Here is a 17,113-nt window from a genome sequence, read left to right as displayed (position 1 = left end):
TGGACGTTTAACCAACTTGAGATTCGATATATTTTTTTAATGTTTGTTTATTTATTTATTTAATGTTTGTTTATTTTTGAGAGAGGGAGAGAACATGAGTGGGGGAGGGGCAGAGAGAGAAGGAGACAGAGGATCCAAAGTGGGCTCAATGCTGAGGGCAGAAAGCCCAGTCCAGGGCTCAAATTCACGAATGAGAGATCATGACCTGAGCCAGAGTCAGATGCTTAACTGACTGAGACTCCCAGATGCTCCGACACTTACATTTTGAAGGACAGACCAGCTACTATATAGGTTCATATTATGAAGTTTTGGCTGGAATATTGCATAAGTGTTCTTTTCAAGGCATCACATTTATACTTAAATGAACCCTGTTTCCTTCTTATTGATGATGTTAATTTTGTTCACTCAGTTAAGGTGTTGTCTTTTTTTCCCCCACTAAATAGTTACTAGATTTCCTTTTGTAATTAAGTAATTTGTGGAGACATACCTGGGGACTTTGTAAATATGTATTATTTTGGAAGGCATTTGCAAAATGGAAAAAGCATTTAAGCATAATGTATTTGAAAGTCCTATTGAAACTGATTCTGGGTGATGACAATAAATGCTTCTTTACAAATACAGTGCCAAGAGGGCTATAGTATATTGCACATTCTACAGAGCAAATGAATGGAAAAAGCTAATCTCTTTATAGGAACTGCTGAGCATCCTTGTAAAATTGAAGTGTGGGTTTTTTTAGTGTTTATTTCCTTAATTTACAATGGAATTGGTAGAAAAGGACTCTGACTCATTTTCTTTGCTTGTAGACCGTCCTTTATAGATGGTAAAAGTTTGATCGCCTGGCAAATTTAAATTCTTAATACTGTCTATTCTCACCGCAAGAAATATTTTCTTTTTTTTTTTTAATTTATTTTATTTTATTTTATTTTTTAACATTTATTCATCTTTGAGGGACAGAGAGAGAGAGAGCATGAGCAGGGAAGGGGCAGAGAGAGGGAGACACAGAATCTGAAGCAGGCTCCAGGCTCTGAGCTGTCAGCATAGAGCCCGACGCGGGGATCGAACTCACGAACCACGAGATCATGACCTGAGCTGAAGTCGGCTGCTCAACCGACTGAGCCACCCAGGCGCCCCAAGAAATATTTTCTTTTACAAAATTCAGACACTGCAATTTGGGGCTTATTTACAACATGTAATATCAAATTCTGCCAGATATACTATAAAAATTTTTTGAGACACACTTTAGGCTCCGGGGATTTCTCTCCTGACCTTTCAATTTTACTCTTTCTAGATGCATCCTTGGGGAACTGTTCACAAAGAAGCCTATTTTTCAAGCCAATCTGGAACTGGCTCAGCTAGAACTGATCAGGTACAGCTGTGCATGTGTTCTGAGTGCCCAGGTGTGATAGGTCATTTCATCCTCTAATTTCTAATACTTTTCAGTCATTCTACTAAAAGTTGACTTTATGCTTATATCCAAGTATTCTCAAGTCAGTATATATACAAGTATATTCTCAGTCAGATTTACCACATATTTTATCATGGGCTATATATGTAAAGAAATTATATTCCTCCTTTTTAGGTCTTACTAAGGGTCTTAGTTTTTAGGTTCCCCCTTTTTAGACTTTTTAGGTCTTTGCATATTTTTTATTAGTTCTTCATATAAAAGCATGCCATTTTCAAGGTAGCTGTTTTATTCTTAGGTTAGATTAAGATGAGCTGTATTCAGCAAACATTTATTAAGCCTGTTCCATAACAAATTCCTTTTTTTGTTAAACTTTAAGGTTTAGAGAGAAGTAAGATAGGTCCCTGCTTTCAGAGAGCTCAAAGTTTAGTAAGTGATACAGCATGTAAACAGATAATTATAAAATAGAACCTAAACTAGAGGATTTGGGGAAGGACTGGGGTTGTTTTAATCAATATAAGTAAAGAGAAGAATACAACAGGCTAATGTAGACCTCTTTAAAGGTGGTGTGTAACTCATTATTGTGCATTAAATTCAATTTTCTATCAAAATTTTTAGGCTCTCTTCTGCTAATTTTCCCTATAGGAACATTATATGACCAGCTCAGCACTTTGAAATTAATACTAACTGAACAGAATATAATTGATAATGAAAACCTTTATGGAGGTTTAAAAACATGTTTTACAAAATCAAGTATATGCATCATTTTGGACTATTTTGCCAGTATTTTCTCTTCATTATCTTGTAACCAGCTCTTTCTGTCCTATTCCTTCTGTCCTTAAAGCAGTGAGGTCAGGTTTTACCTTTCTGCATGCTCTCTAATTTAATAAGCTAAGATTCCCCAGACCTCGGGAGGTAATAATTTCTGCTTCTGTAATCTCCAGAATTCACAATGCTGACTCATTTACTTCTTGTTTTGGCTTTTTGCTTTGTTTTCAGTCGACTCTGTGGTAGCCCTTGTCCAGCTGTGTGGCCTGATGTTATCAAGCTGCCCTACTTCAATACCATGAAACCGAAGAAGCAATATAGAAGGCGTCTGCGAGAAGAATTCTCTTTGTGAGTTTGGCAAAAATGTACATCTGGTTTCTGTGTTTGGCTGGAGTTTAGACTTGACTTTCCTAGCTTAGGGAGTTAGTGTTGTCCCAACTTATGGCAGCACACCATAGGAAAACATTTTTTTTTGAACAGTATATGAATTTTATCATAGTTTTGTTGTAATTTTCTCTTATGAAGGCTTTAGATGAAAAAATAAATCATTTTATTGTGAGGAATATATAAATTTTCTCATAGTCCTTTTGATATTCCCATAATAAAAAGAGAATGGAACTGCTGGCTTCATGTTTTTTACTTGTATTATATAGCATTGCATAAATCCTCTGTGGGAGCAGATCTGCTTGCTTGTTTAGCCAGCTTTTAGTTCCTTTTCCACAGTTTTACATGGAGGTGGAAATTCAGAGACCTTTGACCTAAGGTTATAGGTTTAAGAACTATGGGGTCATTGTGAACTTGTTCTTTCTTCCTTTCCACAGCATTCCTTCGGCAGCACTTGATTTACTGGACCACATGCTGACACTAGATCCTAGCAAACGTTGCACAGCTGAACAGACTCTACAGAGTGACTTCCTTAAAGATGTTGAGCTCAGCAAAATGGATCCTCCAGAGTAAGTGCTGGTGGCCAAGTAGTGATCCTAAACCCCCCCACTAAACCTTAGGAGATGTGTAGCTCAAAATAATAGGTTTTTAGAAGGAACTGCAAATGGCTGAGTCCCAAATGGAGAGGTGCCCTTGGGTATTATGATTGATAAGAGGTTTTATTGCTTAATGTAAACAAGGAATACATTTAGATACGATATTTGTTCTAATTTGACTCAAACTATTTATTGCCCTGTACAGCCTCTTTAAAGTATTCCTTCTAGTTTTTGCTCTTACCTGTTCCATTTGCTTGAATCCCCCATGTCTGTGGTGACCATGTATATCCCACACTTGGCAAGGGCAGTTCTAATTTTAAATAGCTTGTTACTATTGGGTCATATGTCCTGAATTATTTGATGTTGAAAATATCTTTGAACGTGTCTCTCTTTCATTAGAATCTTATGCATTTTCTGTATTCTATAGGATCTTCTGAAGTTTTACTCTCATGTTTCACATTTGGCCAATAATGTGACATTGTATGACTGACAGCATTATAGTTTTCATGTCAGAGTTTTTGGGTATTTTTTTCTTACATAGAGAAACTATGTATCTTAAATACACAGGATTTAAATACGAGCGGGTAGTAACCACAAATCTGATTGTTCCAAAGAAATGTCCAAACTCATTTACTGCACTAGAATTTTGATACGTTGAATTTTGGCTTGAAATACATAAGCTTTTTACTAAAATTTGGGAGCTCTTATTATAGATTTTGGCTCTAGTAGTCTTTATTATAATAAGGTTTTACTTTCCGGGACTGTTTGCATTATTGAGTATGAGGAAATGTGAAAATATATTAAATATATTAAAATATACTAATAAACTCCACAAATGAAAATACTGAGTCATGGAAATTCCATGGGTAGAAAGAAGAAAGAACCTATTTTTGGTCCTCAAAGACCAAATAACCCATAAATTGATTTTACACAAAGGTGATTTAATTATACACTGCTTAAGTGGTTCACCACCTTGCCTGGACTTTTGTAGATATTAATAGGCTGGTCATCTCTGTCCTGACTATTCCAAACTGAAACTGACCAATAAAGTTCTTCTTTATTCTTGTTATGCACAGCAAGAACAGTTATCAGACTTAACTCTTTGATTGGAATGTAGTTGTTTATATAGTAGGTGTGACTCTGATATTAGCAAGCGTCTCATTTCTCACTGTAGAAATCTGTTGGTCTTTTATTTCCTCAGACTACCATATGCCATGATTCCTTTTACATTGCTACTATCTGTTTACTAATATTTCTGGTTATTTTTATGTTATTCTTTCCATTTCCCTCAGCTCTTTGCCTTCCTATTTAAAAATTTTTTTTTAATGTTTTTATTTATTTTTGAGACAGAGACAGAGCATGAGCAGGGGAAGGGCAGAGAGAGAGGGAGACACAGAATCGAAAGCAGGCTCCAGGCTCTGAGCTATCAGCACAGAGCCTGACGTGAGGCTCAAACTCACGGACTGTGAGATCATGACCTGAGCTGAAGTCGGACGCTTAACCAACTGAGTCACCCAGGCGCCCCTGCCTTCCTATTTTAATCTCTTCTTCCTCCATTCATTCACTGTCATTAGTCCCACACACATTTCCCCTTTGCTTTGTCTTTTGCAGCCTCCCCCACTGGCAGGATTGCCATGAATTGTGGAGTAAGAAACGGCGACGACAGAGACAAAGTGGTGTTGTGATAGAAGAGCCACCTCCATCCAAAGCCTCACGGAAAGAAACTACCTCAGGGACAAGTGCTGAGCCCGTGAAGAACAGCAGTCCAGCACCACCTCAGCCTGCTCCTGGCAAGGTGGAACCTGGGACTGGGGATGCAGTAGGTCAGTTCTGGGATGGAGGTTTTGTATTTTTATTAAAGACACTTGGTCAGGTTTTGATGATCAAGTGCAAGGGTGTGTCTGTCTGTCTGTCTGAGTTTTTAGCCACTGAAGCAATAAAGAAATGTGCCATCATTATGGGGAGGAGATAAACCAAGTTTATATATGGGGTTTAGAAAGTCTACAATGGATTATTTTTCTTTCCAGAAAGAGGGAATACTATATCTCAATTAGAAGTCAATTAGGTAAAGTTAGATCAGTAAGTTAGGTAAAGCAAATTTAAGGTTCATTTACGCATGGTTTTCTAACATGTAATTTGGAGCCCTGTTTATGTTTCATTTGAAAAGACCTTCTTAGAATCTGGTCATTTAATCTTTATTTATTTTCGAGAAAGAGAGAGAGAGACAGAATGTGAGGTGGGGGAGGAACAGAGAGAGGGAGACACAGAATCCGAAGCAGGGTCCAGGCTCTGAGCTATCAGCACAGAGCCCGACGTGGGGCTCCAACTCACAAACCGCAAGTTCGTGACCTGAGCCAAAGTCGGACACTTAACTGACTGAGCCACCTAGGTGCCCCAGAATCTGATCATTTAAACCACAATTGTCGTTAAATGTAGTTAGTTCCATAGATGGAACTGATCTATGGAACATATTTGATCTAAATATATCCAAAACTGTGTAATTAGTGAACTATTATAATAATAAAATAGTTCTGTGGTACCATCAATTTTTCTGAACTACAGGTATTCTTTCTGAGACTCACTTGCCCTTCCCTGTTCACCTACAACAGTGGTTTTCAACACTGGCTGCACTTTAGAATCATGTAGGAAGCTTTAAAAATAAACACTCCTGGGGCGCCTGGGTGGCTCAGTTGGTTAAGCGGCCGACTTCAGCTCAGGTCATGATCTCTCAGTCTGTGAGTTTGAGCCCCACGTTGGGCTCTGTGCTGACAACTCAGAGCCTGGAGCCTGTTTCAGATTCTGTGTCTCCCTCTCTCTGACCCTCCCCTGTTCATGCTCTGTCTCTCCCTGTCTCAAAAATAAATAAAACGTTAAAAAAAATTAAAAAAAAAAAAGATAAAAATAAACACTCCTGAACAATTAATTGCCAGATATCTGGGAATGGGAACTGAAGCACCTGAACTTTACAGTCTCTCCTAGTAATTCTAATGTACAGTAAGGGTTGTAAGTCACTGACATTGAAGAATACAGATAAAATGAAATCACTTTTACTCACAATACTGGGATGTTTTAGTTTGTTCCTGTATTTTTCAGTGAAAATCTAAAGAAAAACTGTCATGACAATGTGAGGCATGAAAAATGAGACATTCAAAATGAAGCTTCATATACTGAATATTGTAATTTGCTCTTGCCAGTTGAAGAAGGCAAAGGTCTTACCCTGCCTCATCCTCTTATTTTGGCTCCACTGTCTCTCCTCCACAGGCCTCGGTGACATCACACAGCAGTTGAATCAAAGTGAATTGGCAGTGTTACTGAATCTGCTGCAGAGCCAAACCGACCTAAGCATCCCTCAAATGGCACAGCTGCTTAACATCCACTCCAACCCAGAGATGCAGCAGCAGCTGGAGGCCCTGAACCAGTCCATCAGTGCCCTAACGGAAGCCACTTCCCAGCAGCAGGACTCAGAGCCCATGGCCCCAGAGGAGTCTTTGAAGGAGGCACCTCCTGCCCTAGTGGTCCAGCCTTCAGCAGAACAGACAACCTCTGAGGCTTCAAGCACACCAGCTGACATGCAGAATATGTTGGCAGTTCTTTTGAGTCAGCTGATGAAAACCCAGGAGCCAGCAGGCAGCCTGGAGGAAAACAACAGTGACAAGAACAGTGGGCCACAGGGGCCCCGAAGAACTCCCACAATGCCACAGGAGGAGGCAGCAGGTAAACAGACCGGTCATGAATCTCATTGAGCTCAGGTGCTGTTGATCCTCTTAAAAATCTCTTTAACATTTTCTTTTTCACATCAATGGCCTCAGTTTCAGTTTTCTGTAACCTAGTCTACAGGAGAACATAGCACCCAATGATGTATTTCTTGCCCAGCTTCTATTTAAGTCTCAAAGCTTCTCAAAGCACCTTCCATATACTGATGGTTTTTCCATTTTCTAGGAGGTAGGTAAGTAAAGCCTCTGTGTTCTAACTCAAAGAAACCACAATCATAGCTAGTGATACATCTTGAACTACTGTGTGAATAGTGGCCAACTAGTACTAGCACTTGAAAATCTGCGTTCCAAATAAACCATCATCAGATTGCACAGATAGTCGATTTTACTCTAGTGTAGTGGATACGGGATACCAGTCTTGCCTGAAAGATATAGTCAAGAAAACTCTAATAAAATGCCATTGTTAATCTCCTGAAGAATAATTTGGAAATCTTGGTAGATAAGTGTAACACCACACATTCCATTCCAAAAAATAATAGCATATAAAAATGCTTTTTAAAAATCTGTGCTCCTGAAAGACAATTGAATGGACCGCAAATTAGGAAGTGAGCATTACATAAAGAAAAATCTGAACAAAGGAAATAAATATGTTATACCTTGACCTGACATGACCACAGCATGCAATTTTATTAGAGGAAAGAAAAGTTTAAATTTTCTAATTCTGATTTACAGTCTGGTTTGCAAAATGTTTACTTATCTGAAAGTGTTTTCAACTCCTTGGATATTTTCGCTGTCCATGAAGACCCCATGAATTGGGGAATAAGAAGAGGCACGAGGGCTGATGAGGTACACTAACCTTCAACTTTAGGTCGTCCTACATTCACATTTCATACAGGATGGTGCAGAAAGTATATAACTTATTTTCACTGGTATACAAATACATAAGCTATTTTTCATATGTAAATCTTTTTAAAACTGGAAGGTAACATAAATAAAATTAACCCCTTTACTTTACAAATAGGGAAACTGCAATCCAGGGAGTTTAAATAAGCCTGCCTGTGGTCTCAGCTGAAACCATATTATTGGAAGAGGCAGAATAGAACCTGTGTACTTTTCTTAATATGTTTCTTTTTAATGTGTTTTTTAATTCACTTTGTTACTCTGTCATAACTGATTCCAATTGCTTTTAAGAGACTCTAGGACATGGAATAACAGAGAAAGCTAATCTAGAGTTAAAGCAGGCCTCTTTGTCTCATCTCCCACACCCTCTTCTTCTTCCCCACCCCAGCAGAATTCAGCTATAATCAAAATACGTTAAAGAAGTCATTCAAATTAAATAGTATAGTGATTGAAAGAAATTCACCCAATAATTGAGCCAACAAGGGTGAGATTGAACTAAAATTAAGACCTGGCCTGTGGCCAGAAATTGTTGGATTTGCTTTTTAGGGAAGAGTAAAAATACCACTCCTAATTATTAGTCACCCCTGGATTATCCAGTTCTATGTCTCCTCTTCTTGTTGCTCCCCGGCTGCCTCACACTTGGCCATTTTATTATTCATTAGCACTTCCACCAGAGGGCAGACTGAATAAGCCAGAGAAGGTGAAAATCTATCACTTTAGCTACTCTTTACTTGTATGGGGAAAGGGTTATGGTTGAAATCTAATGAGTCAATTGAAAATTTTGAGTTATATTTGTACATTTTTTTAATACCTCCCTCCAATAGTACAGACTGTTAAGAATTGGCAATATTGTTTGCACTAGATCTTACAATAGTGTGATTTTTAAAATGTGATCTTTTAACTCCTTTAAGAAGTTTTATTTACTCCAGTAGTCATTTACAGTCTGTCTCCTTTTCTACTTTGAGATAGTTCTCATCCTCTCATACATGTGAATTTGAGCTCAAGAAGTAGTTCTATTGAAATACAGCTAGACTAAAAGGCGAAGTTTAAATATGAAAAGTAGTATAGCTGAAAGAGTAAGTTTAGCTTTGATCACTTTTACAGTTAGGCATTTTTAAAGTTGTTTGCCATCAATATTTTTAAAAAAATAACCATAGTGTTTTATTTTATGTATAGTCCAAAAATACATTTAAATATAACTGTTACTGAGATATTCTTATGTAGTGAGAAACATACTATTGACAGCAATAAACTCTGAAATCTATAGGAGTTTGTAGTCCAGTTAGCTCTCCTTTTTCAGCATGTTAGTTAACCAGTCAATCTGTCAACAAGCAACTTGGGTGGGTACTGTATACAGGGTGTCCAACTCATCTCAGTTCCGTCCTGGTTTTAAAACTGAAAGTCGGCAACCTGAAAACCCGCTCAGTCCCAGGCAAATTGGGACTGTTGGCCACCCACTTGTATGTTACGTATAGCACCTGACCTCATCCTTCCACAACACAATGTTATAATATTATGTTTTCAGACTGCTTTCATCTGCATGCTAAGTAAATACATACTTTACTGATTGTCTTTGCAAAATATAATTGTGGTAAATATGCTACCAAACTACTTTATAACTAAAAACTATTTTGGCTTGTCTGAGTAATGACTTTCATATCACTAGCTCAGATAATAAAGAATTAACTATATGGATATTTAAAAATATGGTTCCGTAGGGAACAGAAACATCAGTCATTTGGAAGATATCCCAAAACATGAAACCTTTTCTTCAGCAGAGTAACTCCCAACTCTTAAAAAGCACTGTTCTGATTGTACTTGGTTTTGTATGTTCTCAAACTCACGCCGTTTTACATCTCTACTCTCCTGCCTTGGCAGTAGTTACCATACAGTGATTGCCATGCTTAGGCAAATTTAGCCAGTAGGTGGGGGTGTGTGGGGAGTGGTTCAAGAAAGACAAAAGATCCTTGGAAAGACATAGTGTAGTATAAGTTCAGTACATTTCTAAATACTTAGTTTTGTCACCGTCTCCAAGATAAACATGTTTATCAGCAGCCCATTCTGCATGACATTGCTGTAGTGATTTTTTTCATAGCATGGAAAAAATGCAGGAGGTTGGAAAACAAAATAGAAAATTATGATAGATTACTTTAGTCTTTATAATTATTGTAACAGGAAACTGAATGACAGAATGGTGGTTAATCCCTTTCTTCAGAATGTGATTATGGGGAGAGGGGACTGAAGTTTGGAGAAGCAAGTGTATATTTATACATGACGGTAATGAAAGGTTTTTATTTCATCTCTCTTGTATATTCTTTAAATTCTATTTCAGGTGTTAACCTTATATCATCAAATGTTCTGTAAAATGCATTAGCTAAGTCCATGCAAGGTCTCCTGTTGTACAGCAAGATTTTGTGCTAGAAATGTGACCACAGCATGTGTATTGTTTCCTCTCATCTTCCTTCTTTCTACTTTATTTTCATTAATGTTTTGATCCAACAGCAAAAAGGGGCGGGGAGGCTGCCTACAGCCTACATATTAGAACAGTTCCTTAAGGAAGGAAATGGAGGAAATCTCAGACAAAAATCAGGACAATCATTTGAAACATATGATCTTTTTTACACCAGCTGTTAGATTCAGAATGCAACTGTTTTATTTTAACCACTTGATTTTATTTATAAATTGCAATTTCCTGATCCCAAGATTTTATTCTTTATATATATTTGGTTACTTGTATTGCTATTTGTTTATGTTGGGCAGCGTGTGTGTATGTGTGTGTGTGTTTGTGTTTATAATCACATGTGATTTTTAAGATGGTGTTTAAAAGAAGTAACCCTTCCACAGCATGTCCTCCTCACATTCTTCCACCAGAGAAGAGGCCCCCTGAGCCCCCCGGACCTCCACCGCCGCCACCTCCACCCCCTCTGGTTGAAGGCGATCTTTCCAGCGCCCCCCAGGAGTTGAACCCAGCCGTGACAGCCGCCTTGCTGCAACTTTTATCCCAGCCTGAAGCAGAGCCTCCTGGCCACCTGCCACATGAGCACCAGGCCTTGAGACCAATGGAGTACTCCACCCGACCCCATCCCAACAGGACTTACGGAAACACTGATGGGCCTGAAACAGGGTTCAGTGCCACTGACACTGATGAACGCAACTCTGGTCCAGCTTTGACAGAATCCTTGACCCAGACCCTGGTGAAGAACAGGACCTTCTCAGGCTCTGTGAGCCACCTTGGGGAGTCCAGCAGTTACCAGGGCACAGGGTCAGTGCAGTTCCCAGGGGACCAGGACCTCCGTTTTGCCAGGGTCCCCTTAGCATTACACTCAGTGGTCGGGCAACCATTCCTGAAGGCTGAGGGAAGCAGCAACTCTGTGGTACATGCAGAGACCAAATTGCAGAACTATGGGGAGCTGGGGCCAGGAACCACTGGGGCCAGCAGTTCAGGAACAGGCCTAAACTGGGGGGGCCCAGCTCAGTCTTCTGCTTATGGAAAACTCTATCGGGGACCTACAAGAGTCCCGCCAAGAGGGGGAAGAGGGAGAGGAGTTCCTTACTAACCCAGAGACTTCAGTGTCCTGAAAGATTCCTTCCCTATTCATCCTTCCATCCAGTCCTCTGAAACATTAATGAAATCATTTGCTAGAGCGAGGTAATCATCTGCATTTGGCTACCGCAAAGCTGTCTGTTGTATTCCTTGCTCACTTGCTACTAGCAGGCGACTTATAAAATGATGTTGGCACCAGTTCCCCCTGGATGGGCTACAGCCAGAACAGTTCAACTCTACCTAGTAGATAATAAGTAGAGAATGTGGAGAGGGTCATTAAATTGAAAAGTAAATGTTTTATTAGTTCATTTGCCTGCACTTCTTGAGCAGAAGAAAAGGAGAACAGTTTCAATTTTGAGATGGCTCAGGAGAGGCTCTCTTTAGGTTTTTTTTAAATTTGGGGATTTTTTTTATGATTCCTTTTGAATTTTATTTTTTGTTTTTTGCTTTTTTTTTTTTCCGTTTTGTTTTCATTTAAAGATAATAGTGTTCACAAAATTTGAGATACTCTTAGGCTTTTGCTATAAGGGAAACAGAGTGACTGGCTGATTTAAATAAATGTTTCCTTCCTCTCCACCATCTCACATTTTTGCTTTCAAGTGAACTTTTTTCCCCCATTGAGCATCTTGAACATACCTTTTTTCCAAATAAATTACTCATCCATGAAGTTTGTTCTGCTTTGACAAAAAGACATGCCCCTCTCCCTGCACAGGACGCAGGTTGTAGAAAGAGGCATTCTTGGGCATGTAGGTAGATTTACCCCATCTCTTCCCTTTTTTACCACATCTTTAAAGAGTTTCTCATTCTCTCTCTCTGTCTCTCTCTGTCTCTCTGTCTCTCTCTCTCTCTCTGTCTGTTTCTCTTTTTGAGGCATTTGTTTGGAAAAAAATTAATCGTTGAGATGCCCAAGAACCTGGGATAATTCTTTACTTTTTTTTTTTGAAATAAACGAAAGGAAATTCAAACTCCTATATGTTCTCTGTAACTTTTCAATTCTAAAATGTTTTGTTTTTTTTTAAACCACGTTCTGATGGTGAAGTTGATTTATAAATGCAGACAGCCTAGGACTTGCTGCTGAGCTGGGGTTAGAGATGATGCCTCCATACCTAGAGGGCTAGTAAGAGCAGTTACCATACTGTTTACACATATATTTTTGTCAAAAAAACAAAAAACAAAACAAAACCTTTGAAACAGCATTGTAATATTGTCAAAAGAAATACATGGAATATACATGGAAATACATGGAAATGTAACTTAGTTTAGGGTGGATATTTTTCTGAAGATCTATCAATATCTGAGACCTTTTTTAAAAAATAATTTTAAAAGAGCAGACCATGAGAAAGAACAGTATTGACATATACACATCTCAGCATGTATATCCTGCCAATTCTTTTAGGGAGTTTCCTCTGGAGAGATTTGATTTTGGTTTTATTTTTGGTAAAAGGGGTAAATGACTTCATGGCAAGAATTTTGCCTTATTATAAACAGGAAATGGAAAATGGAAAGGCTTTCAGGGTGGGATAACTTGGGAGGCTTCTCATTCTGGCTTCCATTTCTATGTGAATACCAGCATATAAGGTGTTTTAAAAACCTACACATTCATATAAATTCTCTGCACAGACTTAGGCCTTTGTGAAACATAGATTAGGGCCCCTTTACAAAGAAAAGGCAAACATGCTTCAGCATCTTTGAGAATAGTTTTCAGAACTCAAGTGAAGTTTTGTGTTTCAATGCCAAGTTCTTATATTAAAAAATAAAAACTACTTGTAAGAGAAAGGTGCACTAATAAAAAAAAAAAAAACACTTTATAAAGAAATGAAAGAAGAACCCTCTTCAGATACTTACATGAAGACTATTTTCCCCTGTTACTGAAATAGGTAGATATCCGGTGTGTGTATTTCTTTATTATTCTCTGGGTTTTGGTCTGGCCTTGCCCTCAGGGGCAAACATTGATTAGAAAAAGAACCTTCTAGCCATTTTGGCATTGATGGCTTTTTATACCAGTGTGTCCAATTAGATTTGCTAGGCTCACTGACATGCTATTGGAAAATTCCATTAAAGTTCATCTGAACATTTTGTCTGTTGACTTCTTAGTCCTCAGACATGGGCCTTTGTATTTTAGAATATTTGAATTTGAGGCATTGGGCCCCACTCCCATTTTTGATTAAAGAACTTACGCCTGTGATACTTTCAAAAGTATCTATTCATAGTGAAAATAATTGGTCTCCCATCAAATATGAATAAAATTCTCTATATTTTAATTATATTTTGGTTATCAGCAATCATTAATAATGTTTTTCCTCCCCCTTCCCACCCCTTATTTTTAATTATGCCAAATATTCTAAATAATATACTTAAGTCTCCCTTCCCCCATCCCTACTACTAGGGAAAGGGGTGAGTGTATGTATGGATGTGTGTATGTGTATGTATGATCCCATCTCACCTCCTATCCCCATTTGGGGAGTCTAGCCTTTACAATGAAAAAAGTTTGGTAATTTTGACTATTTCTAAAGGCAGAGGAAAAAAGAAACTCAAATATCCTGGAATCTGTGGAGAAAGAAAAGGTATTTGTTAATTTTTCAGCTATGTTACCTATAAATGTGATAGAAGTAAAGTTTTGGCAGAATTTCAACTTGACTTAGAAATTTACAAACCCAATTATACTCAAAAGTGGTTTTTGTTTTGTTTTAATTGTACCATGGGAGATAATAAGTCTATTAAATACATTATTTTGAACAGATGAGAAATCTGATTCTGTTCATGATTGAGAGCAAAACTGGTTTGACCATGATCATTTTTGTAGTTTTGAAAACAAATTTGTTTGACCCAGTTTCCTTAGTTTTTTTCAACTGTCCATAGGGATGATAAGGATTGGAAAATGACATCAAATCTATACATTTGAAAGTAGGGCAGTAGCACAAATTCGTAAGTAGGATTTTTTTTTGTTAGCTTATGCCATAGACATCACCCAGCCAGTGTGTGTGTGTGCGTGTGTGTGTGTGTGTGTGTGTGTGTGTGTGTGTGTGTGTGTAATATGCATATATAGTTACAGTACTAAAATGGTTACCAGCAGGTTTTGAGAGAGAATGCTGCACCAGAAAAGTGTCAGTTGCCACCTCATTCTCCCTGATTTAGGTTCCTGACACTGTATTCCTTCTCTCTCTTGTTTTTGCCCCACATCGGGTGTATCTTGTCTATGTACAGATATTTTGTAATATATTAAATTTTTTTCTTTCAGTTTATAAAAATGGAAAGTGGAGATTGGAAAATTAAATATTTCCTGTTACTATACCACTTTTGCTCCATTGCATTTACTTCTTAACCTGTAGCCTCTGAGCAGATCTAATTGTGTACAAAGAGCTTTTTCCTTTACTTTATCTTAGGAGTGCTTTGTCTCAGAATCTCTGTAGTCTCATAAAATACAAAAAAAAAAAAAAAAAAAAAAAGGTTCTCAGGGTTTGAAGAGGTGCTTCAAAACACTAGACTAGGAATTAGAGAAGAAAAAAAGTTGGGGAAAACTAAGACGTGATTTTTTTTTTTTTTTTTTTAAGTAGAAATAGTTACACAAATGATGGTGCCAGGCCATCAAAAGAGTTGAGTCTTGTGTACCCTGGTTCCTCCTGAAAGGAGAGGTAATGGGTTTGAGCTCAACTTGTCAATGGAAGTTGGTAAGAGGCTGTTTAGACCAAAGAATAATCTCTTAAAACCATAACCACCCCAACCAGTTCCTATGTTACCATGAGTAGGGTAGGCATGGAGATTAGTGTTCCTAGCTCCGTTGAGATTCCTGATGTGTTGCCAATCCAGGAAACGAGTCAAAGTTGTTTATAAGGGTAAAATTCTATTATCTCCAAAATCTTTCCTATCTCCACCCGAGGACAGAATTGCTTTCCCTTCTCTTTCACGATTTAGGACACTAAGAACTAAATTTTCCCTTGTGTGTGCTGCAGTCCTGCTAGTCATGACATAAGTAGATAAAAGCAGGTAAAGCCCATTAGAAGACAGAAAAGAAGGGGGGGAGGATATTGGGGTGAGCAATCATACAAGGTTAAAGGGTACACCAGAACAAGGAAATTAGGAAGAGGAATTAAAATACTGGTGATGAGGGTGGCCAGCCTGTTTTTGAATCCCCAAAGTTTATGATGTTCCCTTGCCTGTGGGCTGTCCTGTCTTTACCCAGAAGGAGAATGGAGAGCTCAAGATTGTTCCAATTCCTGGAATCCTGTGTTCCTGGTTAGCCTCCAGAGAAAAAGGAATTTGTTTTTGGTCTTTATATATTGCAGATTCATGACTGGGAGTGTGAACTTCAACCTACTAGGGAATATTGTTTCCACTTTATAGCAGTGGCTCTTTTTAATTCTAGGCCTAAAGGCTGAGGACCTAACTAACTTGGACTTTTTTTGTATCACGACCAAGGCAATTTCTAGTTAGAAATCATGCTGTCTCAGTATCTAGATTTCTTAAGCACTATCTTTTCCCAGACAGGTATCCTTAACTGTATGGTAAAGTTAATGCCTTAAGGAAGTTAACAGTTAATGTTTTTGGTGCTGAACTGGGATTTCCTTTGTTATTAAAGATTGCCCCATAGTTTGTGTTTCAGTATGGAGTTACTTCTCTATTCACCACTTAGTCATCCTGAAGGGCTAGGTGGAATGGAAGTGAGTTCCTCAAGTGAGTAAATGCTCAACCGTTCCAAGGGAGGGGTGGCACTGCTAAATCTTCTGGTTGTCCTGAGAGGCAAGGTGAGCATTTCTGGACACTTGGTTAATTTTACTGTCTGGGTATGGCATTTCTCATCCATAGGGATAATTTTAGTGTTCCTTATAGCCCTAGGAATACTCTTAAGTGAATATTTACTCCAAACTAGGTTTGAGAGACTTTGGGGGAAGTATGACACCTGAAGGGATTGCTGGGGGGGGCTCTACCACTCCTCCCCATATGCAGCCGTTTCTCCATCTCTCCTGTCCACCCAACTTCTTTTTGTTTCCTATTTTTCACTCACTACCCAACTTGCATGCCATGCCGTAAGCCTACAAGAGGTATTGATTGCTTAATCCTGCAAGGTATTTAGAGTTACTGCTGCTTCATAGTTTTGAAGGGTGATGAGAGGCAACTCAGAAGACGCGTTTCTATTACAGATCCTCAAATTACTGAGTGAGAGGTGAAGGAGAAAGCAAAATAATCATACTTTCTTATTGCTAAGGAGATTTTAATTTATGTTGTGCGGGATACAAGAGATTACTGGTCTAGGAAGGGCAGGGAGCCTCAACATTTCACTTCATCCTCTTCCCTCATATCCTGAGACGTGCTTTTGGTGATGACATTTCTGAGCTCAGTTGCAGATGGTGTCTGTGGGAAGTAAAGCTTGGTGAGAAGAAGGCCCTGCTATCCATGAGAAAGCAGATGAGGACTGCTTTGAGGCCCTGGTGATTAATCACTAGAATGCCAAAACACTTTGGTCACTGGGTTGCTCTCATATATACCTCAAAAATTAGTGGTTCAAGGTTGAGAGAAAGGGGCTATTAAGTTAGTCTTTAATACTCTCTAGATGGGTGGTTGTTAGTGAAACTTAATATGTAGCCAATAGCCACAGCATACTTCTCTAGAATAAGAGAGTATAGCCATAAAGTATGTTCACTTAGACATAGGTTTCCTAGGACCTGGAAACAGATTTTTAGATGTTTTCCTCTGGCATGGTTGTTAATAGTTCCAAAGGAATGAAGGGCATTTTATCCAAGCTAAACCATCTCTTGAGGGAGGTAAGGAGAAACCTTACAAAGGCTACAAGGTAGCAATCAGAGCTAAG

The 17,113-nt window shown here is 38.5% G+C and overlaps 1 protein-coding gene across 12 annotated transcripts in view; it reads left to right on the top strand.

The window, feature by feature from the left end:
- CDK12 (cyclin dependent kinase 12) overlaps positions 1 to 17,113 on the top strand; it is a 74,625-nt gene that overhangs the window by 33,587 nt on the left and 23,925 nt on the right. For 9 of the 12 annotated variants that reach the window (XR_007149411.1, XR_007149412.1, XR_007149409.1 and 6 more), the window contains exons 9-14: positions 1,289 to 1,366; positions 2,402 to 2,518; positions 2,992 to 3,123; positions 4,762 to 4,973; positions 6,412 to 6,864; positions 10,608 to 11,025. Coding sequence is in view for 5 of the 12 variants with exons in the window: in XM_047845544.1 (XP_047701500.1) it covers positions 1,289 to 1,366; positions 2,402 to 2,518; positions 2,992 to 3,123; positions 4,762 to 4,973; positions 6,412 to 6,864; positions 10,608 to 11,025 (1,410 nt within the window). In the remaining 7 variants the exon portion in view is untranslated. Of the gene's footprint in view, positions 1 to 1,288; positions 1,367 to 2,401; positions 2,519 to 2,991; positions 3,124 to 4,761; positions 4,974 to 6,411; positions 6,865 to 10,607; positions 13,569 to 17,113 lie in introns of those variants that run through there. The other 3 variants (XM_047845540.1, XM_047845539.1, XR_007149415.1) reach the window with 3 other exon arrangements.

The sequence above is a fragment of the Prionailurus viverrinus genome, unplaced genomic scaffold (assembly GCF_022837055.1).
Source record: "Prionailurus viverrinus isolate Anna unplaced genomic scaffold, UM_Priviv_1.0 scaffold_35, whole genome shotgun sequence".
NCBI lineage: Eukaryota > Metazoa > Chordata > Mammalia > Carnivora > Felidae > Prionailurus > Prionailurus viverrinus.
The sequence above is the reverse complement of the archived record's forward strand: the minus strand, read 5'-3'. Positions and strand labels throughout refer to the sequence as shown.